The sequence below is a fragment of the Colias eurytheme genome, chromosome 15 (genome assembly GCF_061535395.1).
Source record: "Colias eurytheme isolate Ceu_HAF_F1 chromosome 15, ilColEury1 Martin Lab GWU primary, whole genome shotgun sequence".
NCBI classification, from domain to species: domain Eukaryota; kingdom Metazoa; phylum Arthropoda; class Insecta; order Lepidoptera; family Pieridae; genus Colias; species Colias eurytheme.
The window spans coordinates 11,635,081-11,661,192 of NC_142994.1; the positions used below are offsets into that span (position 1 = coordinate 11,635,081).

General features: G+C 32.4%; 3 protein-coding genes across 4 annotated transcripts in view; 2 read left to right on the forward strand and 1 right to left on the reverse strand.

The window, feature by feature from the left end:
- The first annotated feature begins 960 nt into the window (after window positions 1-960).
- Window positions 961-2,386, forward strand: LOC149902590 (protein transport protein Sec61 subunit gamma). The gene is made up of 3 exons (XM_090110136.1): window positions 961-1,117; window positions 1,199-1,295; window positions 2,151-2,386. Exons 2-3 carry the CDS (start codon window positions 1,202-1,204, stop codon window positions 2,261-2,263), a joined length of 207 nt encoding a protein of 68 aa, XP_089966262.1. The 5' UTR covers window positions 961-1,117; window positions 1,199-1,201; the 3' UTR covers window positions 2,264-2,386.
- A 378-nt stretch (window positions 2,387-2,764) lies between these two features.
- Window positions 2,765-26,112, reverse strand: part of Gnmt (Glycine N-methyltransferase) — a 38,650-nt gene continuing 15,302 nt past the window's right edge. The window contains exons 2-7 of one of the 2 annotated variants that reach the window (XM_090109986.1): window positions 9,447-9,472; window positions 5,871-6,084; window positions 4,528-4,655; window positions 3,962-4,221; window positions 3,597-3,712; window positions 2,765-2,969 (exon numbers count right to left, since the gene is read on the reverse strand). In XM_090109986.1, the coding sequence (XP_089966112.1) occupies window positions 2,807-2,969; window positions 3,597-3,712; window positions 3,962-4,221; window positions 4,528-4,655; window positions 5,871-6,079 (876 nt within the window). In that variant the 5' untranslated portion in view covers window positions 6,080-6,084; window positions 9,447-9,472 and the 3' untranslated portion in view covers window positions 2,765-2,806. Of the gene's footprint in view, window positions 2,970-3,596; window positions 3,713-3,961; window positions 4,222-4,527; window positions 4,656-5,870; window positions 6,085-9,446; window positions 9,560-26,112 lie in introns of those variants that run through there. The other variant, XM_090109985.1, reaches the window with a different exon arrangement.
- Window positions 19,262-20,426, forward strand: LOC149902592 (uncharacterized). The gene has a single exon (XM_090110447.1). It carries the CDS (start codon window positions 19,262-19,264, stop codon window positions 20,411-20,413), a length of 1,152 nt encoding a protein of 383 aa, XP_089966573.1. The 3' UTR covers window positions 20,414-20,426.

Sequence of the window (26,112 nt, forward strand, 5' to 3'; positions counted from 1 at the left end):
CTTTTTCTGTAATGGGTATAAAATTTTAAACTCGCGTCAGGACACGTGACCTGATCGAAAAAGCGTAAGACGGATAACATTCCAAAATATCAAACATGCTGAACGTTAATAATCAAGTTTTCACTTCTGCCGGCACTCCCGGGGTGCAACCCGTCTTTTTTTTTTAATCAACGCATTCACGTCGGTATGGTGGGCGCTTGGGTGGGCGGTAAGTCACACCCACGTCACACTGGAAAAGTATGGAATGACACTACCGCCTACTTCTTTTTTATGGGCTATCGGTAAATTCTATAATTTTTGTGTTGCAAATCGTTTGACACTCATAATAATTTATCCAACGAGTTCGACTAACGCCCACGTGATTGACCCCGGTACAGGTACCAGCTTTCTGATCATCATTTTTGTTTGTTTCATTGCGTCTAAGGCCGCCTGTCCATCTGCAAGAAAACTTCCGCAAGAAATGTCCGACAGTCTGTCTGACAGCAGCTTGCAAGTCTAATTCCGCGTATCCACCTGAAAGTAGACTTGCAAGTTGCTGTCAGACAGACTGTCGGACATTTCTTGCGGAAGTTTTCTTGCAGACGGAAACGCGGCCTGGACCCCTGTAGAACCACCATCCTATGTTACAAATGACGCAAAATTTTGTGTCAGTATCTCCCGGCCTATTATATGATATTATAATTGTACGAAAGGTTAAAAGTGAAGCTATTTACTGCATTAACTTGTTGTTTTTGCCTTCATACTTTCCTTTACTCCTTCATAAAAATTTCTTAATTAAATATTTTAGTATAGCAATTTTATATCATTTATTCATTTTAGTAAAATTATAAATACATTTTTTTTTGCATTATTAATATAATACTCTACAGTAAGATAATAATAGAATCTAAAAAAATGTTAAGAAATATAATTTTTAATACCTACATTGCACCTATCCGAACATGAAAATGGTGACGTGACGTGCTGTATCGAGACGTGGCTGACGTTTTCAATTTTGGATTGTTTTGTCATTTGCATTTCACAAACGTTCAGCCACGAATTGTACGATTTTTGCGAGTTGATAGGCGGATTAATTATTTGTGGTTATTCTGTTCCACTGTACATATCTAATTAATAGGTAAGTGTGTAATAAATAATAACGGAGAGAAATATATATGATATTAGTTACATCGGTGTAATTGTTAATTCTTATTTTCAGAAAATGGATCAAATCGTAAAGTTTGTAGAGCCAGGCAGGCAATTCGCCAAGGATTCTATCAGATTGGTCAGAAGGTGCACAAAGCCTGACAGAAAAGGTATGTACAATTGAGATATAATACAATTAGATTCTTAGTGGTGATTGTTCCAGAAATGTTGTGTATACTATACGTACTTACTACGAAGCATATTACCGTTGTTGCGCTGGCATTAGACCACTCATTTCTTGGAGTATTTTTGAATTAGATTTTGTTCTAACATGATTAAATGTGAAATCTATGAGTATCTTGTTACATATTGTTTTGCATTTGTAAGACTTTCACATTTGTGATTGAGTTATGTATTTGATTTAGATAAATATTCCTACATATAGCTTATTGTAGGATTGACTAATTACAAAATATAAAAATTATACAGTGCCAAAAACTATTAATTTGTGTCATGATTTAGCAGCTGTGTTCTATTATTTTTATATTGTGTGAATATAAGCTTTAAGTAAGTTAGAATGATATAATTTAAGTTATATGTCATTGTAACATTGGCCATCAAATTGAGTCTAAGACTTAGTTATGCCATATATTTCATTAATTAAATTATTATAAGAACCATTTAATGCAGTATATTTATTGTTATGGAAATTCATCCTTACACAGATAGTTAAATGTCTTAGCACTTCTCTTATATTAATCTAAGTAGTCAGTAAGAAATAACTAAATGATGTTGATTTTATTAAAATTTAAACCTTTATTCGATTTATGTAGTTAAAGTTATTATAGCTTCAGGTATCATGCACATCTGTGGCTTAGTTTTTCACAAAAAATCAGTGAAACAGATGTTAAATATTTTAAACAGTTATTATATTCTTATTTAGATTGTGTAAAATATTTTTTGATAATCTATAAAATACACAATAAGTTATACAACAACATTAAATATTTATATTTCCATTCCAGAATTCCAAAAGATCGCCATCGCTACAGCTATCGGTTTCTGCATCATGGGCTTCATCGGTTTCTTCGTAAAGCTGATACACATTCCCATCAATAACATTATTGTCGGCTCATAGACTGTGTAGACTTAGCTTTAGTTGTAACTTATCTTTAAGCCCCCGACGTGTCTAAGTTAACTCTCACTGTCATTTTATTTCATCCATACAAATTTTATTAGAATAAATTATTTCATTTTTATAGTAATTGTTTTATTACATTTATGTACTATAATTATTTCATGTTATCTTTATAATATATTGTATGCATATTCTTGTTTTAAAGTAATTGAAATTGAAATTTATTTCTTAATTTTTTATCTGTAAAATATGTTGGGTTCATTTATTCAATATATTTATAGCTCAAATATGTTGAAAAACGTAAAAGGTACACTTACAGTTACTTATCTTTTCAAACTTAGAAAAGTTATTAATTATTTTTGTTTAATTGAACACATACTTTGCCATTTGAGAGTGAGTGAACTTTGCAATTCATCTTCTGTCTATGATTTAAATGATTTTAGATATTTTTATTCATCCCAAATTTAAACGAAGAGTAGGCTTTCAAAATAAAATACAAAATTAAAACAACAATTTTATTAACAAATTTAACCTATTTACAAGCTAAAGTTTCTTCATAACATGGATATAATACGCGGGCTCCGGTACTTGTGACAGCTCTTTGAAGTCTGCGTAAATGTCATGTTTCGCGCGGTTTTTGAACGCCTCGTCTAACATCTGTGTGAATCTGTTCAGTTTGTGCGGGTAGTAGCAGAGACGGAATTCACTGGAATAGAATGAGGACAATTACATTGTAATGCAAATTATAATGCATAGTTTCTAAAGACTACAAGCACATAGGTAACTAATCATTGAATATTGAAAATGATTCCTTAATTAGACTACTTAGCTCTTAGACTTAGCTCCTGAAATATGTGACTATTCATTAAAATCGGTTCCATTTTGGTTTCATTTGTTTTGCATAGAAACGGAATAAACATACAAAATAAATAAGGTAATTTATAAGGAGACGATAAGACCAAATATCTTGTAATGTTTTCTTTGAAATATTCTTTTAGAGGCTATGACGCATTATATTATTAGAAAGTTCAATTAGCACGTGAGCTCATTAATCTTGAGCAAATACCTAATATGTAATTAACCTACGAGCTACGTTATTTATAAATATTCTGGATAATCATTAAACTCAATTTTTTATGTTTGTGTATACGGAATTTTGGAAAATAAGTCTGAAATTGACGAATAATATATTCAGTTAAAACCCAATTCAATTGTAAGTAGGTACTTACTAGTTAACTATGTACCTACTCATTTTCAGGTAATGTGTAGTTATAAGAGCTTCTAAAAGAATTATTTCTTTCATAATAATAAAATTGACACAATAATGCCATACCTCCTTTGTGAGACATCTCCGTTCTCTGTGGGGCAGATGCAGTAGTCCAAAGCGACGAGTTCAGGTTTCCCGCGCACCACCAACACGGATGTTTTGATGTCAACAGGGTATTTGCTCTGAAGTAAAAAGGTCAAATAATTAGTAAAAGTAACGGAGAACAATATTGGCAGCAAGAAAAGCAATAATTGAAATTCAGATTCCTTGCATACTTTATCCAAATCATAACGAAGAACGAACCAATTTTCTAACAATTTGCTCGTTTGTTTGGCAGGCGTTTATTTTGTCTTATCTACACTTTATTATTTCTAAAAATATAAATGCCTTATACAAATTCTGTAATAAAATATTCCATAAAATATCCTCACATTATAATAAATAGAATGGCCTGGAGTAGCGCCACTGTCGATCATGGCGTCATAATTCCTGTGGTCAATGAACAGTAGACCTCCTGGTTTCAGAACTTTCGCGAAGTTCTCTAAGCACATCTTCTGCGTTCTTTGGTCTTCGTATTCGTCTAGAAGATGGGCGAAAGAGTTTCCTAAGCAAATAACTGCGTCGAATTTAGCGCCTGGCAGAAATGAGTCGACGTCTTGAGGCAGGGTTTCCCAGGAAGCTTCTTCGATTACTGAAAATGTTTATAGTTAAAATCAATTGACGTTTAAAAACTTATTTTTTACTGAAAAAATGCGAACAACGAAATATAGAGTTATGATAAAGTTTCCGCGTTTATTCCGCGCTATAGGCTATAATTATCTATGCCTAATTTATTCTTGTAAATTTTAATAGCTATAACTGTGGCTATAATATTAATTTATGGATCAATTATTTAAGAATAGAAAAAAGCTCCATTTTGAGGCGGGAGTCGAACCTGGGTCTTTTGCCAAACAGTGCCAACAAAAGAAATTGTGGTTAAGTTAAAAAAAAAACATACCCCACTCATCATACCGCGGATCCTTTCTTTTCTCCCATCGCGCTTTGAGCGCATGTTTCAGCATCTTGTCCGACGCGTCCACCGACACCACCTTGAAGCCTTCGTCTACTAACATCATTGAATCTATACTAGAAAAGTAAAATTTACATTCTTTATAAATAACTTATAGTGACTGTAAAAGTTAGTAGTACCTAGGAGCACAGATTATATGTATAACAAATACTATATAGGCTATAGGTATCTATTAGAGTAGTAACTACCTTGTAGTGATAAAAGCCGATCGATAGATGTAAAATAGGTAAGTATCTATATGAAACGGTTTGTGCTAGCTTATGTAAATATTAGTTATATATGAATAATAATTATTATTAATAGTGTATGTTTTAACTTTTAACTGAAATATATTTATAAACAATTACAAACGTGATGACAAAAACAAATAATGACGTCGTACCATAATATAGTTAGTTAGTTACATATTTGTGAAAAACATATATTATTATAATATTATGTAACTAAGTAGTGATTACCTATTGCGGATTGAGAAAATAAGATAAAAAATTCGATTATTTTAAAATTAAACAAATCATGTTATCTCTATGTACACTTTGGATTGTTTTATTAAAGCAGAATTAATAGCAATAACAACATGCTATATAATACCCACGGTAGTAGTACCTACGGTACCTATAGCGAAGCGATTTTTGTTTGTTAAGTGTTCTTATCTAAGGTTCTTATCTACTGATCGAACCTACACCCTATAGGTCAGCAAATAGTATCATTAACCACTGCGTCATACATCAACTGCATACACAAAAATATTTTGCAAGATATTAGATACCTAAATGCGTTTAACAACAAGATAATAATTATTATCTATTATGTATCTGTAAGAAAAACGACCTTTTTGAGATAACAGATTCGTTTGCGATTCATTTATTTTTATTAAATGTTTAACAGGTATACCTACATATTTCATATCATTAACCAATTTTGGTACTTAATAAAAAAAATTATCATTTAAAAACGCGCCAAAGTCGAACCCAAATTACTTTAAAGTAAGCACCTAGTAACTACATTCTTTACATGTTTTCACCCAGAGCTTTCACACAAAATTGTATATGAATCAATAACCATAAAATTACCTTAATATTACCAGCAGTAAAAAGTGCATAGTGCCCTGATACCTACACAACTCTCTTTGATTTCCGAACTCATTATATTGGAAGTTATAGCTGGGAAGCTTTTAGTTCCTTGCGTGTACATTTTGTAACGCATTACTTTGATTAGGTTGATTAGATTTTTCATTAATATTAAGTTTATTTGTCTTTAAGATAACTTACCCTGTACCACAAGCAGCATCAAGCACATTAACGCAGCCGTGTTTTCTCAGTATACCAGTGAGAAAGTCCTTATAATTCTGGGTTCTCTGGTTGCTGTCTCCGATGTACTTCTTCCATATCCTCGCGGCTATACCATCTGCGTATTGGTCCTTGACTCCCTCTGAAGGGATGCCCTGGGATCTGGAGTGGAACACTTTGTCCGCTGCCATGTTGGCTGGAAATCGAGAAAAATTTCAACACATCAAATTAATACTTCAGATGTTTTTTTGCTTTATTTTTTCCTTATAAATATATCTATGAATAGATTATGTTCTGATTCAGATTATAAATGATTGATCTCACTCAAGTAGCAATTACCTACTTATAGCGGTTTCTATGCTACGGGGGTCTTCAAGCGTAGAGTGAACAGGTAGGTACCTTCTAGGGATGCGCGTTCCATGACCACATCTCAGCTTAACATCAGGCGAGATTGTGGTCAAGCGCTTCCCTATTACCAATAAAAAAAAAACCTAGTTATTAACTCCTATAATTTTTTTTATGTTCATTTAAATATGATAAATGGATTTTTAATCTAATGTAGGTACAAAGTTAATGTAAAATGCACTGAAGAAGGTTTAAAAAGAAGCCATGATTCTGAATAATCGAGTTTTTTGTATGGAGCCATAAATAATCACTATACGAGAGCGATAAGGCCGACTAATAAACTGTTACTTTATCACAATTTCTATTTTAGGTTTCTTCATGTATTGTGTGTTATGAAAAGTAATATTTATTCATCATCTATACGTATAATAAAATCGTAGGAAAATTCAAAACTGTAAATTGAATATTTTTTTAAAGGAATCGCATCCTACTTAGGTCGCGATCTTCAATCCATATCAAAGCCAAAAACATAGATTTTTAGAATTTTTGTCTGTTTTTCAGATTTAATTCACATTTTGCTTAAATATTACTAACAGGTCGGGTCATCATAATATGATTATAGGCTATATAGTATTAAGTATATACCTATTTATCATCACCACATCATGCTAAACCAATTTAACCAAAAATACAAGTCGGAGTTTAACTGTTGCATATTTCTCTGAAATTGTTCATAATATCTGCCATTACTGTCATTAAAATATTTTGTGAGATAAGATACATGGCACATTAAATTTCCCCCGAAAGCTCTCACTACACGTGGATCAATCACATTTCTTATGACGTAATGTTTTCATGTTATTGTAACGACAATATTATTAGATAACAAATCCAGATTCAACCGGATGCTGGGTCTGACACCAATGTAATGAATCTACGAGCAAAGAATAACCTCCTTGATATCAATTTATTATGAATTATTGTAATCATGATGATAATGACATGCAGTTTTGGTTCCCATCTCATCTAAGTGTTTATCATTTTAATGCAAAGACAAGGTTTATTTTATCGTCTAGACTTAATAAAAGTTTACCTACTTACATGTGTATGAAATAGTTGTTTAAAATTGAATGACGTGTATTGTTAACAACTTTCTAATGACTGCAGTCTAAATCATAAACACACGGGCTATTTGTATTATAGACTTGTATTATGTATACCTACTACCCTACAGGTACTACAGATCGAAAACTGGCAAGAGATGGCGCAACTCGCAAGATAGAGTCAAATGGAGGCTCTTATTGTCGGAGGCCAAGACTCACTTTGAGTCTCTGCGCCACTCTTGTAAGTAGGTAGTAAGTAAACTTATACCTACTATCCACATATGAATATGAATGAATACTCTTTATATTGTACATACACAGAAATACAGTTTGTTATATGGTTGAGAACAAACTTAAAATACATATATGTACAAAGAGCGGCTTTATCGCTCGTGAGCGATTTCTTCCAAGCAACTCTAACATATTACATATTGTAGCATATAACTAAGGCCATATGTATATTCTATAGATATAATTTTGCCTATTGGTAAACTATTTAGATTTTAGCTATCAAATAATCTCAAGTAACTACACATCTTCCGAAACTTCCGTTCATAAATTCTTCTTCGTTCAGTAGGTGGGTATATAAAATCATCATCATACTCCTAAATTGGCAGATGGAAGAATTTTAAAAACATTGTTCTTCATTATACACACCAAACAGCTGATGTTATCAAAACATTAATTTTATAGACGATCGAAATATTTGTCGCGTGTTTTCCTGACGTATATATTTGCATTATCATGATTCAAGAGCACAATATCGAGATAACAAGTAACAACAAACGGCAATTAAAAAGAGCGAAGCTGAGTAGGTACTAAGAGACTTTGCTCTACAAATTGTTTTGTTTTCGTTAAAACAGTCATGCGATAATTTATATAATTTCCATAGTTATTCAGCAGATAAGGTATAATATAATGATCCGACAATCCGACATATAAAACATATTTTTGAAGTGAAAACTTCTTTAGCGGCGTTGGGTATAAAATCTTAAACTCGCGTCAGGACACGTGACCTGATCGAAAAAGCGTAAGACGGATCAAACATGCTCAACGTTAAAGCGCGTCACACACGGTGAAGATACTATAATATTTTATCTTAAGATACTGTTATATTTTATATCACAGTATCTTAACGCATCCGGTATCAGCGTTCGGACCATCATTTTTCTTTTTGTCATTGCGTACTAAGACCCCTGTAGAACCGCCATCCTTTTACAAATGACGCGAAATTTTGTGGGTCATTTATAACAGGATGGCGGTTCTACAGGAGTCTTAGTACGCAATGACAAAAAGAAAAATGATGGTCCGAACGCTGATACCGGATGCGTTAAGATACTGTAATATAAAATATAACAGTATCTTAAGATAAAATATTATAGTATCTTCACCGTGTGTCACGCGCTTTATAATCAAGTTTTCACTTCTGTCGGCACTCCCGAAGTGCAACCCGTCTTTTTTTTTAATATAACGTTTTAGCGCCATATATAAAACGTAGACTGATAATATCATAGATAGAGATTACTAAATAGTTACCTACTATGAAACTATAATAATTTTATGCCTATATATTAACTGGCATTTTGCCAATTTGAAGAATGTGTTTATAATAAAAGAATCCAAACTGTAAATAATAAATCAAAGCCATGGGTGTTATCATTACAGTTATCTGTTACAAAACAAACCTTAGATATTATATTTCTCAATTAATTATTAAGCTTTCATAAAATTCGTTTTTTTAAGATTGAAATAAAAAAAAATATACATTTTTTTCAATAATATATGTATTTAGTTCTTACTTCCATAGTTTCTTAGGAGCCAGGAGGATAAACACGAAGATTTAATAAAAACTCTACATAATTTCATCGCTATAGGAAAATAACTACTGCTTTATTTATTTTCTAAAATAACGAACTGGTTTTCTATTGTTTTAATAGAATTCCATCACGTCTTTCTTAAATTTGTTATAATATGTTTAAATACATACCGCATCATACGATAAACTGTTATAATATCCATCTAACAGTATATTTAACGCGATGTTAGATCGTGCATGATAATTAAATGTGTACTTAGAATAATATTTAAATAGAACAAAGAATCAACTTACAGCTATAATTGTGATTATTTCACGAGAGTAATAGGTATAATGAAATACGTCACTTATGATATTATAATATTATCAAGACTACAGGTTAAGGCGAACGCGGGCGAGCGTCTGCTACATGTAAAAACATTGCATGGTTTATAAAAACCGGCCGCTCATATGTGAATGATGTAATAATTTTCATCCCTTGCGTTCAAAGTGTTGTTATAATATTATGATATCACTGTTTTTCTCCGGTATTTTCTAAGGAAATACTTGATGTATGATATTTTGCTGTTAGAATGTTGATCGTTTATAGGTGCATGAATTATTCGAACATTTTGACCTCTGTAATGGATTTTTGTCTACGTGTGTTTTTACATATTATTTTTAAATTATGTAACTAATAACTTATAACATCGTTTGTTTTAGAAACATGATAAGGTAAAGTAAGAGCAGTTGGTAATTATAATATGTTTTATGCATTTTTGTTTAATAATTTAAAAAAAATTTGGAAAATCCAAAAGTGCACGCCTCATAATTTTTTTTTAATAATTTATATTTATTAATTATTATTTTTGTTTATTTAATAACAATTAAACCACATCGAATCAGACCCTGAAAAATGAAAGGGTTCTATTCCTGAGCATTCTCAAGCGTAAGAGAAAAAAAAAGACTCGATTAGTAAAGTATTTCGGTCGCTATCGTGTTAACAAGAAAAAGGATCCGCACATACAGACACACGGACGTCCAAGACAGAACTTTTTTAAACTGTTTTTTAACTAGTTTAAATAACAAAAATGACATCAAAAATATCATGAACGTTAAAAATAGTGTTTTTTCTTAATATGTGTGTGTATGTATTATCTTACAAGTGCAATGTATGATACATAAAGACATTTTAAGTTTGAAAAATCAGATGTTTTGCGCGAAGTGACAGTAGTACCCACCTCAACGCTTCGCTTATGAGTTATGAGGCGTGCAATATGAATTTGAATGTAATTCTGTAGGGAAAAAAACTATTAAGTACCTATCATAAAAATTTGAGTGAACTAACCATTTCATAATATTTGGATTACTATAGTAAAATAAAGTCTTGCAGTCTTTACGCTCTGTATGTAACGTAAAAAGCGTGCCAAATTAATTAGGCAAGAAAATTATTTCCGCTCCATAGTGACGGTTGGATCGTGCTGGTTATCAATTATTGCAAAAACAACGAGATGTTTGTCTGACCCGCGAGGTGATAAACTGTTATCCACACGATATGTATCTTGTATCATCTTTCTTGCGATATTATCGCGTACGTAGGTATCACTGTTAGCTGTTAGTCACATTATTATTGTGTTCGTGAAAAAACAAAATCGTTTTTTAGTGGGGCAGATTTTTAGTTGCGTATGGTAACTTATAATGCGATTAGGGTTTAGGGGAAGCACCTTATTGTAAAATTATTCGTTTTGCATAGGAGTGCTTGCGTTTTCGCAACTTTTAGCTACATAGAAGTATGTTATGATAAATATTGGAATGCAACTACGACAAAAAATATCTAGCTATAGACTGTACAATTAATTTTAAATCACACTCATGAGTACCGAGTATCAATTTGATGATTTCTACGATATTATAGTGTAGCATTATACATTCTGCATTCGAAATACACTACTGTATAATATTTAATAATGTGTTAAATGGTAATAGAGGCTCTATTAACTAATATTTAAAAAATATTATGTACAGAAGTTTGACAGATGGCGTTAGGTATACATATTGTACTTGCACATAGGTACATCTTTTAAATAGGTAGGTATACTAGTCTAAGATCCCACCGCAGGATCAGTGCGCTCATCGGTTTTTTGCTGAAAACCGAATTTTTATGTATATTTATAATTAGGAAAACATATATCGACTAGGTTGCCAGTCAAAATTTGGCCGCAAGCATGTTTAATTAAAATTTTCCTAATCGATTTTTGGGAAAAAAATTCGTTCACTTGTTTTTTGAATAAAATGTACTCTACATCACGTCAAATGATATAAAAATTCTAAAAAATCACGGTTGCCGCTTTTTACCTGGCCGCAACATCTTGGCAGCCTGGTGCAAACAGGTATGATTTCGATTTATTTTTACGTTCATAACGCACATTTATGAATCATATATCAAATTAAAGCTAATTTTTTTCTATTTATTATCATATATGGTTGCCTAATTAAATCCCGCCGCAAATAAGGGTTGCTGGCTTTTAAAAATTATAAATATAGGATTAGTGCGTTCATCGTTTTTTGCTGAAAACCGAATTTTTATGTACCTATATTTATAATTAGGAGAATATACATCGACTAGGATGCCAGTCAAAATTTGGCCGCAAGCATGTTTAATTAAAATTTTTCTAATCGGTTTTTGGGAAAAAAAATCGTTCACTTGTTTTTTGAATAAAATGTAGTCTACATCACGTCAAATGATATAAAAATTCTAAAAAATCACGGTTGCCGCTTTTCACCTGACCGCAACATCTTGGCAGCCTGGTGCAAACAGGTATGATTTCGATTCATTTTTACGTTCATAACGCACATTTATGAATCATATATCAAATTAAAGTTAATTTTTTTCTATTTATTATCATATATGGTTGCCTAATTAAATCCGGCCGCAAATAAGGGTTGCCGGCTGTTAAAGATGTTGAATATTTAAGGTTGAGTGTAAACATGCTTGCGGCCAAATTTTGACTGGCAACCTAGTCGATATATATTCTCCTAATTATAAATACATATAGTTACATAAAAATTTGGTTTTCAGCAAAAAACCGATGAATGCACTAATCCTATATTTATAATTTTTATAAGCCAGCAACCCTTATTTGCGGCCGGATTTAATTAGGCAACCATATATGATAATAAAAAGAAAAAAATTAGCTTTAATTTGATATATGATTCATAAATGTGCGTTATGAACGTAAAAATAAATCGAAATCATACCTGTTTGCACCAGGCTGCCAAGATGTTGCGGCCAGGTGAAAAGCGGCAACCGTGATTTCTACGCCGCACCTCGCCTCGTCTGCTCTCGCGCCTCGCGTCCTTTGACTCGCGCCCAAAAACCGACTCCAGACGGAGGCCAGACGAGGCGAGACGAGGCACGGCGATGTGACGCGAGGGCTCCGACTACACTCTTGTGCTCGCGCTCCCTCGCCTAACCTCGACGAGAGTGAAGAGCTAGCGTAAAGAATTTTTATATCATTTGACGTGATGTAGACTACATTTATTCAAAAAACAAGTGAACGAATTTTTTTCCCAAAAATCGATTAGAAAAATTTTAATTAAACATGCTTGCGGCCAAATTTTGACTGGCAACCTAGTCGATATATATTCTCCTAATTATAAATATACATAAAAATTCGGTTTTCAGCAAAAAACCGATGAACGCACTGATCCTGCAGCCGGATCTCGTACTTTACAGGGTGTCCCACTGTTGGTATACTAAGCTCAAAGGAGGTTATAGTTTTGGCTACGCTGAGTACGTAAAAAATACTTAAAAAATTCCAGACTCATTTTTTTTCAAATAGATGAATTCTTAAAACTCTATGTGTACACCCATAACAAGCAACCCGCCCATTTTTGCCACTAGCACGTGAGCTATCATTTAAGATTATGATCAGTGTATGCAAAACTACAAGTCCCTTCGCGCTTAGTATACCAATAGTGGGACACCCTGTATAAGCAAACTAATTCAGATTTCTTATCTACCCAATTAGTCAATTTCTGCTCAATTTATCTTTCTTTTCATTGTCAATTTAATTATTTTTTATGCCTTTTCACATTTTCTGTATTTTAATAACATGCATTTTGTTATAATACTAAAACTTACATACCTAGTAGTTTTGATCTGTAAAAATGTAAATTACAACTAGTTATTGCATTAAATTATAGCCATAAAGGATTTTTTTTTCATGAAATTAGGTAATTATTCATCTAATCTCAATAAGTAGTGAGTATGGTAAATGTTAAATAGTAAAAAAAGGGAGAAATATCTTAAAATAAAAACAAATTTGTACGTATGTATGTCGAATATTTTTATTATTCACTAGCTTCCGCCCGCGACTCCGTCCGCGCGGATGTCGGTCTCCATTTTGAACTGGGAAGACGTAATATTAGACGATCACTCTCCCTCGCCACACTGAGAGAAAAAAATTCGGCGTAATTGATAGCAATGTTATTAAATAGCGTTATAATCAAATTTTATCAATTCCTATGTATTTTTAATGAAAACTACAAAATAATTTAATTTCAAGTAACTACAGTTTATTAATTTCGTAATATAATACATATTTATATTAGTCCATGATAATACCAATAAACGGGTTTTATTAAATGTCGAAATTAATATTCTTTACTTGGGATTGCAGGATTTTACTAAATATTCCTTGAATTTGTAGGTACTGTACTAATATCAAGGGGTACAGATTAGTTATGATTATAAAAGGTTTTACTAAAGTGACCAATTACAATAAACTATAATATCTAATCATTTACATGGTAACTCAATGTATCTATAATATGGCATTTCTTATTTCTATAATTCGTGAACTTGTAATTAGAACGTGTTTTATTTTTCCCTCAAGAAGTAAACTATTATTTGTCATTACAGTTATGGCTATTAGTGTTTATATCTGTATATACCTTTTCTTGGAATTAGTAAAGTATAGTAGATACCTTTTCTTGGATTTTACAGAGATGTGGTCAAGACACGAACCTTGTCTAGTCGGAAGTGTTATTGCAGGCGCCAGATCGAATTCTGAGACTAGGCATTCCTGCCACCAGAGATTATCAGACGATTCCAAAATATCGACACAGTATTACCATATATTGTAATACTGTGATATCGATATAAATGTCACCTGCGACAATATATTGATTATTTATACTAGAGAGGTGCCTGTCACCACCATTTTGATTAATAATTGTAGTAGTTTTATATGCTGTGTAATTTTGCAATAATGGAATTTGAGAATATTCACTAAGCCATCATTCATTAAGTATTATGACATCATAATATAATAGTTTTAAACGCTGCAAAGAAATTATAAAATTATCAAAATTTTTGTTAATACTACGTATATTGAATGAAAGGACTTTGAAATTATAGTCACTTGTAAGAAAAGATTTACAACAATCGATGTTAGAAATGGCATGGCATTTTATCTTGTACTAGCGACCCGCCCCGGCTTCGCACGGGTGCAATGGCGGCCGGCCGCGGCCGGTACCGCCGCAAACGCTACGTCCCGCAATTTTTAAATCTGTAATATCTTCGAAAATATTCACTTAAATCATACGGTGTAAAGCGCCATATAGATCTATATTAAATGAAAAATGTATTCAAGGTATTTAGTTAGTTAAGGATTAATGCTGTATTGGTTAAAATCGCTTCGAAAATTAACCATTATTTGTCGTAAAAAGTAAATGACAAAAAAAAGTTATTGTGGGTTATCCATAAGAGATAGACATACACCATCGCGGACTTTTCTGTAGACCTTTTCAATGTGTATAATACTTAGTAGGTACATTATTTTGATAAAACTCGTAGGGTTCAGCCTGCGTTTGCAATGTAAGCGGAAAAAATGTATTTTTTTACGACATCACATTAGAAACCTCAAAAATAACAGTACTTCTCCACTATTTAATGGATGTTATTATACATATAAACCTTCCTCTTGAATCACTCTATCTATTAAAAAAAACCGCATCAAAATCCGTTGCGTAGTTTCAAAGATTTAAGCGTACAAAGGGACATAGGGACATAGGGACATAGGGACAGAGAAAGCGACTTTGTTTTATACTATGTAGTGAGTAGTGATGATGATGAAGAGTCTAAATCGGATGCGATATTATTCGACGCCATTAGATATTAGATTTGTACTATAGATTAATCTAGCTTTTACATGTTTGATGATAACTATACAAGTTTCAATCGTAAATAACTTTAAATACAAGTACGGATTAATATGAAGTGCCTGATGTAAATGTCGTAGCAAAGTTGAGTAAAGGATTTTTTGTATTCCTAAATTGTTGTAGGCGTGTAAAATTAATAAATATTGATAATTAATAAAAGTATATACAGGGTGTCCCGCTCTTGGTATACTAATAGACTAGAGTAGATAATTTTTGAAACAAAAAAAAATCGCAGTCGGATGAAACCCATTAGAAAAGGAGGGGAATATGATAAAAATGTAAGGAAAAATAAATTACGGTCAATCCGAGTTCGGGAAGCGGGAGGGGGGAGCTTTAAAGAGAAAAAAATGGTTTCTCTCGATTTCCGACAAAACTACAAGTCCTATAGAAAAAAGTTCAATGGCAAAGTTGTAGGTACTTAAAAGTTCTACAACTTTTGTATTCACAATTTTTTCACATAACCTAAAAATTTAGGTGAAAAATTCAAAAAACCAAGTTTTTGGTCTTTTATTTCTATCTACTTCAAAATTTGTTTTTTTTCTACGAAATTTGGTGGAAACTTACTTTATTATGTCCCAAATACACTGTAATTTATTTGATTGAAAATATTTATTTTTTCGCCTTATTTTGAATTAATACCAAAAATACAACCTAATTTTCAATCGAAAAGTCACCCGTCAAAATATCAGCTTTTTTCAATAACTTGGGGTGCCTTTTATTCATTGAAATCTCTACTTTCATATGGTGTAAAAAAAATAAACACCACCATAGTAAATGTTCTCAGGAAATGCATACAAACAGTCTGAAAATTAGCTTTTACTAAATCAGGCACACTTCTCGAACTACCTGAAATGTTTTTATCGACATCATTTTGCTTTTGAATATGCTGTAAAATATTAAACTTAGAACAGATAATTATTTTTCTTTTGAAATATTACCGAAAAGCCGATACAAGAGAAGATATAGAGTTCAAGAAGTGTGCCTGATTTAGTAAAAGCTAATTTTCAGACTGTTTGTATGTATTTCCTGAGAACATTTACTATGGTGGTGTTTATTTTTTTTTACACCATATGAAAGTAGAGATTTCAATGAATAAAAGGCACCCCAAGTTTTTGAAAAAAGCTGATATTTTGACGGGTGACTTTTCGATTGAAAATTAGGTTGTTTTTTTGGTATTAATTCAAAATAAGGCGAAAAAATAAATATTTTCATTCAAATAAATTACAGTGTATTTGGGACATAATAAAGTAAGTTTCCACCAAATTTCGTAGAAAATAAATAAATTTTGAAGTAGATAGAAATAAAAGACCAAAAACTTGGTTTTTTGAATTTTTCACCTAAATTTTTAGGTTATGTGAAACAATTGTGAATACAAAAGTTGTAGAACTTTTAATTACCTACAACTTTGCCATTGAACTTTTTTCTATAGGACTTGTAGTTTTGTCGGAAATCGAGAGAAACCTTTTTTTTCTCTTTAAAGCTCCCCCCTCCCGCTTCCCGAACTCGGATTGACCGTAATTTATTTTTCCTTTTATTTTCATCATATTCTCCTCCTTTTCTAATGGGTTTCATCCGACTGCGATTTTTTTTATCTTTTCATTATTTTCAAAGGCTTCTACCCCAGTCTATAAGCGCGAAGGAACTTGTAGTCTTGCATACACTAATCACGTAAAAAATACTTTAAAAAAAAATTACGTCCAAAATTTTTTGCTAAATTTTTCCTGAAAATCCATGTTTTCTTCTCTAGCTTCGCGCAGCCGGCATATACCGCTTCTCTAATATGAGCATTTTATCTATGAAAACATAATCTTAAACGATAGCTCACGTGCTGGTGGCAAAGTTGGGCGGCTCGCTTGTTATGGGTGTACCTACACACTACACATAGAGTTTTAAGAATTCATCTATTTGAAAAAAAAATGCGTCTGGAATTTTTTAATTATTTTTTACGTACTCAGCGTATGCCAAACTATAACCTCCTTTGAGCTTAGTATACCAACAGTGGGACACCCTGTATAATATGTAAGGGCCGATTTTTCAATGCATGGATAAAACTTATCCGTCCAATAAAGTATTACACGATAATATTAAAATGTCACGTAAACTGTCAAATACGGGCAATTAGAATACGTTTTTAAAATGGTAGTTTTATACATTATTCGACGAATAAGTTTTAACCAAGGATTAAAAAATCAGCCCTAAGGGCCGATTTTTCAATGCTTGGATAAAACTTATCCGTCCAATAAAGTATTACATGATAATATTTAAATGTCACGTAAACTGTCAAATACGGGTAATTAGAATATGTTTTTAAAAATGGTAGTTTTATACATTATTCGACGAATAAGTTTTAACCAAGGATTGAAAAATCAGCCCTTAAATTAAATAAAAAGTAAAATAAATAGATAAAATATATCCATAGTTACTAATATTATAAATGCGAAAGTAACTCTGTCTGTCTGTCTGTTACTCAATCACGCCTAAACTACTGAACCAATTTGCATGAAATTTGGTATGGAGATATTTTGATACCCGAGAAAGGACATAGGCTACCTTTTATTGCGAAATATGTACCACGGGCGAAGCCGGGGCGGACCACTAGTAATGAATAAATTGAAGTAATAATTTTATAATTAGTCCATTGAAAAGTTACATTTGGGGTTGCGTTTTTTAGAGGACGCAATTTTATTTTTGTGATGTGTAGGGGGGGTCAGTGTGAAGCTAAAACCAAGTTTGTGGGGTCGCCACCCTTGTCCCACGGCCGCCATCTTGAAAATAGCGGCTGAAATGGTTTTTACGATATATCTCACTATTTATCTGATAAAAAATAATTGTTAACAATATTTGTTGCAAATTAAATTCTCTACAACTTTGATCTAGTAACTTTTTGTCGTAGAATTATAAATAAAAAAGTTATAAGCGAAAATGTTCAGAAATTAGAGATAGGTATAAATTATATTTTTCAATAAAACTTTTTTTTATCATTTTACGAAGAAATTATATCAGACCATTTTTGTAGATTATTTTTCGAGGAATAACTTTTATATAGGTACAACATTTTTTCATTAAGTAAATAGCTAAGGTTTTACAGCGCTCCGAAGTGAGTACTATTTTTCAGTACTCTTAGTACTGTAAGTCACACCGGAAAAGTATGGCATGCCTACTTCTTTTTTATGGGCTATCGGTAAATTCTAAAATTTTTGTGTTACGTACAAATCGTTTGACTTTCGCTATTTTTCCGACGAGTTCGACTAACGCCCACGCGACTAGTCCGCCGGTACCAGCGTTCTGACCATCATTTTTCTTTTTGTCATTGCGTACTAAACCCCTGTAGAACCGCCATCCTGTTACAAATGACTCGAAATTTTGTGTCAATATCTCCCGGCCTATTATATTTAGTTAATTGTTTTTATAATAATAATAGTTAATTGTATAGGTAAATATATAAACTCAATCTAATATCTAGATTTTCTCTTTTGCTTATGAATCCCAATGATATTTTGTAATTTAAGTTCTTAATATGACTTAATATGAACCCTAAAAAGGAACCAAATTATGATTTTTTTTTTAAATAATAATTTTGAAGTTGATCTACATTCTACACCATACATTTTTGTTGTAAATTACTAAATAAATATGACTGACTGAGATGATACTAATAAGCTTACGAAAACAACATATTAAAAAAAATATAAGAAAAACAAAATAGGACGAAGGAAATATTCGGCACGAGTTAATTGAATAAAGTCATTATTTCATTCTAAATATAATATATCAGTTCACAGGGAAATTCTGGTCAATAAATAACACAATAATATGTGATAAGAGGTCAACCTTATTATAATTTTGCATATAAATACTGGACGATTCAACGAGCACCTATCACAGAGTGTTTCAAACCCGTAAAGATGTACCGCATATTTGTTTTGCTGTGTACATTCCATTTGTCACATGGCTTTTTCTGTTACCACCTGCAGGTGCAAGTGGGGCAACTACAGCAGGGCATCACCACCATGGAGTCGCATCTATTGAGCAAACGTGCGTACTACGAACAGCAGTTAGCGGAGGCGCAGCAAAATGCGAATGATACATCGCAGAACGCACAAACACAAATAAATCAGTGCCACGAACTTAAGAATCAACAGGCTGCGTCACATCAGCAACAAGAACAACAACTTAACCAACAGATTACGCAACTACAAGCGAAGTTGGCTGAACAACAAGGGGCCGCACAAACAGGAATGCAATGCCAGCAACAGCTAGGCGCTCTACAGCAAGTAAACACGTTGCAAGCAAAAGAACAAGAACTTAAAAAGCGGATAGAAGAGCAGCAGCGGAAATTGCTTGAACAAGAACAAAACGCAAAATTACAACATGATCAGTGCCAACAGCAACTACAGCAACAGATCGCGTTGCAAAAAGAGCTAGAAAATAAAATGAAGGATCAAGAACAACAGTCACAGAAAAACTGCGCAGAAGCTCAAGAAAATATCACACAAACAGAACGAGCTAAGTGTCAGCAAGAACTACAGAAACAGCTAGATTTACAAAAGCAACAAGAAAACACAACGAATCAACGAGAACAAGAGTTACAAAAGCTCCGAGAGAGGGTGCTCGAGTTGGAAAAATATTTGTCCTCCAACAAAATGCCTCGAAGTAAAACTTTTGATTACCTCGGCTCGTTTTTGAACGAATTGGACTTTTTACAATGTAATATCGAGGTTTCCACAACTGTGGCTCAAGATTCCTATAAACTTACTTACCGTCTGCCGAAAAAACTCACCGATGACGATATGGAAGTTAAAATTAATAACAGAGTGATTTACGTAAAGGGCAGTGAAGGTTCCACAGTTTTGTTTGAAAGCGTTGAATTATTGCCGGCCGGTTTAGATGTGAAATCGACCGATTGGCAGTTGCGGGGAGATAATATGGAAATATTTATTCCATTTAACCTGCTTAAAACTGGCAATAAAATTAAATCATGTATTGCAGATAATCCAGCGATTACAACAGAATCTCCAGAGAGTACTCTTACCTTAAGTTATAGAAATAAACCATAATAGCACTGAACACAGCATTGCGTAACCATGGCTGATAAATCTAAATTCATTTATACTCTTTTTAATAAAAAGTATAAAAGCAAAACTGTGTATACAAATTATTTGAAATCTTCCCTAAAATGATTTTTAATTATTTTACTTATACTTTCATCATAATATTCATCTTCCAGTATCGTTGACATTTTTAATTTGATATTGAACTTAATTATACTTTTAATATAAAATTACGATATTTTTATATAAATAGAGACGCTAGTTGAAGCGATCATTCTATTTTCCAAATTAAGCTAAGGTTATGACAAAGGTTAATTGCTACTTAGGAAATACCCCTACAAAAGCAGATTATAATACCTATAATATGAAAAATATTTGTTTTCATTATTCAGAAGATACATTGCATAACGACAGGGATCGCATCATCATCATCTTTGTATTCTATTTACTTTAGAAACGCTTTTGAATCATCTTAGATAGATTAAAATAGTACCAAATCGGAAATCAGAAATATTTTCTTCAGAGAAGTGCCGATACCAAACTCTTTAGTTTTAAATCTTTTTTAACATAATATTGTTTCACACATAATTATAGAAGAAAGATTAGATGGTTGGTTCATAACGATTTTACTCAAATTTCACAAATAGAAAGCTACACTATTCCTAAGAGACAGTTTTCCAGGCGGAGGCGGGACGTACATAGTTTTCCGCCAGCGCGAGCGGCTTCGACCGCGTAGTCAAAGAAAAACCCGCATAGCACAGTTCCCATTCCCCTGGGATTTCTCAGGTCCAAATTTGAAATAAATCCAGTACTTTTTTGAGTTTAGCCCGGATATACATACAGACAAACAGATAATCAAACAGACAAAATTCTAAAAACTATATTTTTGGCTTCGGTATCGGTTATAGATCACGCCAAGTATTCTTTAAAAAAAAATCAATGTACAGTTTTGACTTTCCTACGATATAATTGACAACATTTCAAAATTTTAAGCTGTGCCACAAACTTATCTGACCCGGTGACAGTGTCACTGATGTCGCTTTCTTTTATATAAACAAAATATTCCGTATGAAAAGTCTGTGAAAATGTGACATTTCAAAATGGCGGCACGTAGTTCCAGTTTTTGCCACCGGGTCAGATAAGTTTGTGGCACTGTAACTATTTTTTTTATTTTAATGAAAACGATCAAAAATTATGATACCTACACATATTTTTTGCTTTTTCTAAATATTGAAGTTTTCATTCATCTTTTTGAGTTTTAAAATCATCTCATTCTAAAATGTCATAAGCGCCAATACATACGGAGGAATACATTTTTTCCTTTCCCACATACCTAGTTTAAATTAAAAAAAAATCGTGACAGTTATCATTTTCGCACATTTGTCACTTTGATTCGTCAAGCTTTGTAAATATTGTTATTTGCTGATCCAAATTTTGAACAAAAGAAACTTATTCACAAGTCCTGATGATCATGAGTCATGACTTTATGCAGGATATGTTAAGGGGTGCAGATAACTTTTGGGAAACAAATATACCATCCCAAAAATGTTGGAAAGTGTTAAATAAATACAACTTTTAGTAAATAAACAAAGTCTTTTATTTCAAGGAAATTATAAACACTATAGGCACTATTTGTATAATATAAATAAATTGGTTCAACTCCAATCAAACAAACATCACGCTAACAATGATATTTTATGTATAGATACGTTATATACTCACAATATATCCAAAAAATGCTTTGTCAGGCACACAGAGATACAAGTTTCATTTCACTTAATTTATTACATTGACAGACTGTAGATATAGTGTATACTTACTAGCTGTGTCCGCGACTTCGTCCGCGTGGAATAGTGACTGCATAGTAGTTACTACTTAACACACAATTATTGAGTAAACACGTCTTGAAACACGTACTGTCATATACAACTAAATTATAAGTACTTACACATTATTATAAAGTTAAGAAATAAAATAAATAATAACACAAAAGAACTGTTAGTAAAAGGAGAATGACCACGGGTGGTAAGTATCGGTAAAATTTTTGGTTGTGCCACGTATTCGTGATATTGTTAATTCCTATTTGTATTTATAATGATCAAATGCTTAGATTACAAAATAAAAGACAGATGGAGCGTTGCCGAACTAAACCGAATAATTTATCGTCATTTCCATAAAGCTATGTGTGCTGTCATTTCGCCGTTGCACTGTACGTACACGGTGCTTCTGTGTGCGTGTTATGTTACCAGATAATGAAAAATTTCCCAAATTTTTGCCTGACTACGGAAGAAAGAGGGTTATGTTTTTCGAGTGTAGGTATGTATGTATAATATTTCTTTGACACGCCCTGCAGTATAAACTGTTGGATCGATTTTGAGTTGTGACTTGTGAGGTGTCATTGCAATCATCTGAATTATGAAGGTAGCTGTGGTGGTAGTGACGTAGGCTACATAAATTATTAGCAGTCATGTTTTAATTTTTATTTTAATATAAATTCGGGTTTTTGATATTATTTTATAATATTGTAAAAATTATTTTATCACCTATCTAGCTAGTATCTACTAAAGTTATCTATACATGGACAAAATAATTTTATTCAATTTTTATTAAATAAATTACATTAAATTTATTAAATAAATTACATTAAAAAAAAGTTTTTATTTTTCAAAACATATGAATGCGAATAGCGGTAGTTTTTAGTCGAGAATGCTGGACATTTTATTTTCATCATATCCATCATGTGCTCACATGAATTAAATCGCAAGCGAAAACGACGCTTTTTATAAAAGTAACAAAAAAATGTATAATGCTTTTTAAAATAATCTAATAATGACCATGAACTTTTATTGCACTATACAAATAATCACATTCACGATCGAAAAATCCAACAGCACTACCCCGAATATCTTTTAACCATTTTACCCCTAAAAATGGCAAATTCATTTTCAAAATACTGGCAGCATACGTTGAAGTTTTGAATTCCTTCGTATTTGTAAAATTATTATTTGTATACAAAATTAAATAAGCCAAATAATCTACAGAAAATCTGTAAAACGATGTTTTATCTTTTTGTTTGTTTTCGGGAACAAGTTTTACAGCGTTTTAATATCACAAGACAGCATTTTTTTACTAAAATATCAAACCCCTTTTGACGTATTGCATGACACTAGAATCGCTATAGCACTAGCGGAGGAACGTATTCCTTTTTGATTTCGTATTTTCTTTGACAAGGTCGATCAATGATTGACATGCTCCATCTGTATTTTATTTTGTAATCTAAGATCAAATGTATCACAATTAAGTCTTAATTATACCGGATAAATTGAAATAATAGTAAAAGTTTGTGTTTTGAAACATGTATGACCACGTATGGAATCGGTAAAATACTTACTAGTTGTGTCACATGTTTGTGATATTTTTAATTCCTATTTGTATTTATAATGATCATATTTATCACTATGAAGTCGTAATTATACCGAATAAATAGAAATAAAAGTAAAAGTTTTTGTTTTGACACATATATCTATCTCTCTTGCAAGCGTCCTGCGTCATCTGTCATTTTGTTCGACGCATTGTTCGACGTTATTTATTTTGAAATAATGTTTATTACGATTTTCTTTTCACATTTGTCTTGTAAATTAAAATATTACCTATGTAATAAATGTAAAACTTAACGTTCATCGTTAGTTTAAACTCGATAAAGTATTTTTTTAAAGTGTTGAATAACACTATTGTTTTATTTTTATTGTCGCGAACTGCGGCTTATTTACATAAAAACTTTAATCGTTTCTAAAAGTATTAACATCAAGCTTTAAATTGAGCTATATTTCATCTTGACACAATAAGTTTGATTGCGATACCAAGTGTCATAGTAACTTGGGCAATCTCCTTTATTACTAAACTGAGCTATAAAACTTAGGTACAGAAGAGTTCAAAATTTCCAGGATGTGGTTATTCTCCCGCTCCCATATTCCTTCTACTTTCACAGACTTTCAACTTTTCCCTTTCACCCCTAGTAAATGGCAGAACCGATTTTGATCTTAACCATGTCTAATCATACCTATATATTATGTACATGTCATATCCTTTCGTTTGGTACTCCATTTGGATTATTTATCCCCACTATCACCCCTAAGGGCGTATTCAGAAAGAAAGCTTGAAACTTATAAGCGCTTATCGGCGCTTGTCATGTTCATATATTTTCCTGTCAGTGCTGTCAACCCGCGCAGGAAAATATATGAACATGACAAGCGCCGATAAGCGCTTATAAGTTTCAAGCTTTCTCTCTGAATACTCCCTAAGGTGCCCTATATGTAATAAACAGATTAACCAATTTTGATAAAACATGACTAATTGTAATTCACACGTCATTTGATATGCCGCTTGATTATATTATTTGACCACATTCGATTATTCATTCCCACTTTTACCGCTATAAATCAATAAATGGATGAACCGATTTTGATTAAATATGCCTCATTATACTTCTCACGTCAGGTCATGCCCTTTCATTTGATATGCCACTTGGGTATATTAATTGACAACTTTTATTCCCACTTTTATACCTATATCCAATAAATGGATGAACCAATTTTGATAAAATAATATGTCTTATTGTACTTTACACGTCATGTCTTTCATTAGATACGTCACTTGAGTATATTTGATAAAATTCATTTATTTATTCCCACTTTTACCCCTATATCAAATAAATGGATGAACCGATTTTGATAAAATTGGACTACTTAATTGTTTCTGACAGGTCGACTTTTTTCATTTGATATATCACTTGGGTATAACAGAAAGCATTCGTTTGTCTCATTCCCACTTTTGCCCTACATATAATTATTGGATGAACCGATTTTGATTAAATATGCCTCATTATACTTCTCACGTCAGGTCATGCCCTTTCATTTGATATGCCACTTGGGTATATTCGACAACTTTTATTCCCACTTTTATACCTACATATTACTTATATCCAATAAATGGATGAGCCAATTTTGATAAAATATTATGTCTTACTAGCGGTCCGCCCCGGCTTCGCCCGTGGTACATATTTACGTTTTCTCTACATAAGAACCATCCTCGTACTTCAAGGAATATAATAGAAAAGAATAATCGAAATCGGTTCAGCCATTCACACGTGATGCCGTGACAACGCGAAACGGGTGCAGACCCGCCGCCTTTTTAGGGTTCCGTAGCCAAAATGGCAAAAACGGAACCCTTATAGTTTCGTCATGTCCGTCTGTCCGTCTGTCCGTCTGTCCGTCTGTCACAGCCGATTTACTCGGAAACTATAAGTACTACAGTGATGAAATTTGATGGGAATATGTGTTGTATGAACCGCTACAAAAATATGACACTAAATAGTAAAAAAAAGAATTGGGGGTGGGGCCCCCCATACATGTAACTGAGGGATGAAATTTTTTTTTTCGATGTACATACCCGTGTGGGGTATCAATGGAAAGGTCTTTTAAAATGATATAAAGTTTTCTAAAAAATATTTTTCTTAAAGTGAACGGTTTTTGAGATATCAGCTCTCAAAGTCGTAAAAAGTATGTCCCCCCCCCTCTATTTTTATAACTACGGGGTATAAAATTCTAAAAAAAATAGAGGTGATGCATGCTAATTAACTCTTTCAACGATTTTTGGTTTGATCAAAGTATCTCTTATAGTTTTTGAGATAGGTTGATTTAACTGTA

Bases quoted from the DNA above. Each gene is read 5' to 3' on its own strand.
- LOC149902592 (XM_090110447.1), top strand. From the start codon at position 19,262: ATGTACCGCATATTTGTTTTGCTGTGTACATTCCATTTGTCACATGGC.
- LOC149902590 (XM_090110136.1), top strand. From the start codon at position 1,202: ATGGATCAAATCGTAAAGTTTGTAGAGCCAGGCAGGCAATTCGCCAAG. The intron at 1,296-2,150 runs GTATGTACAATT...TTTCCATTCCAG, and splicing joins CACAAAGCCTGACAGAAAAG to AATTCCAAAAGATCGCCATC.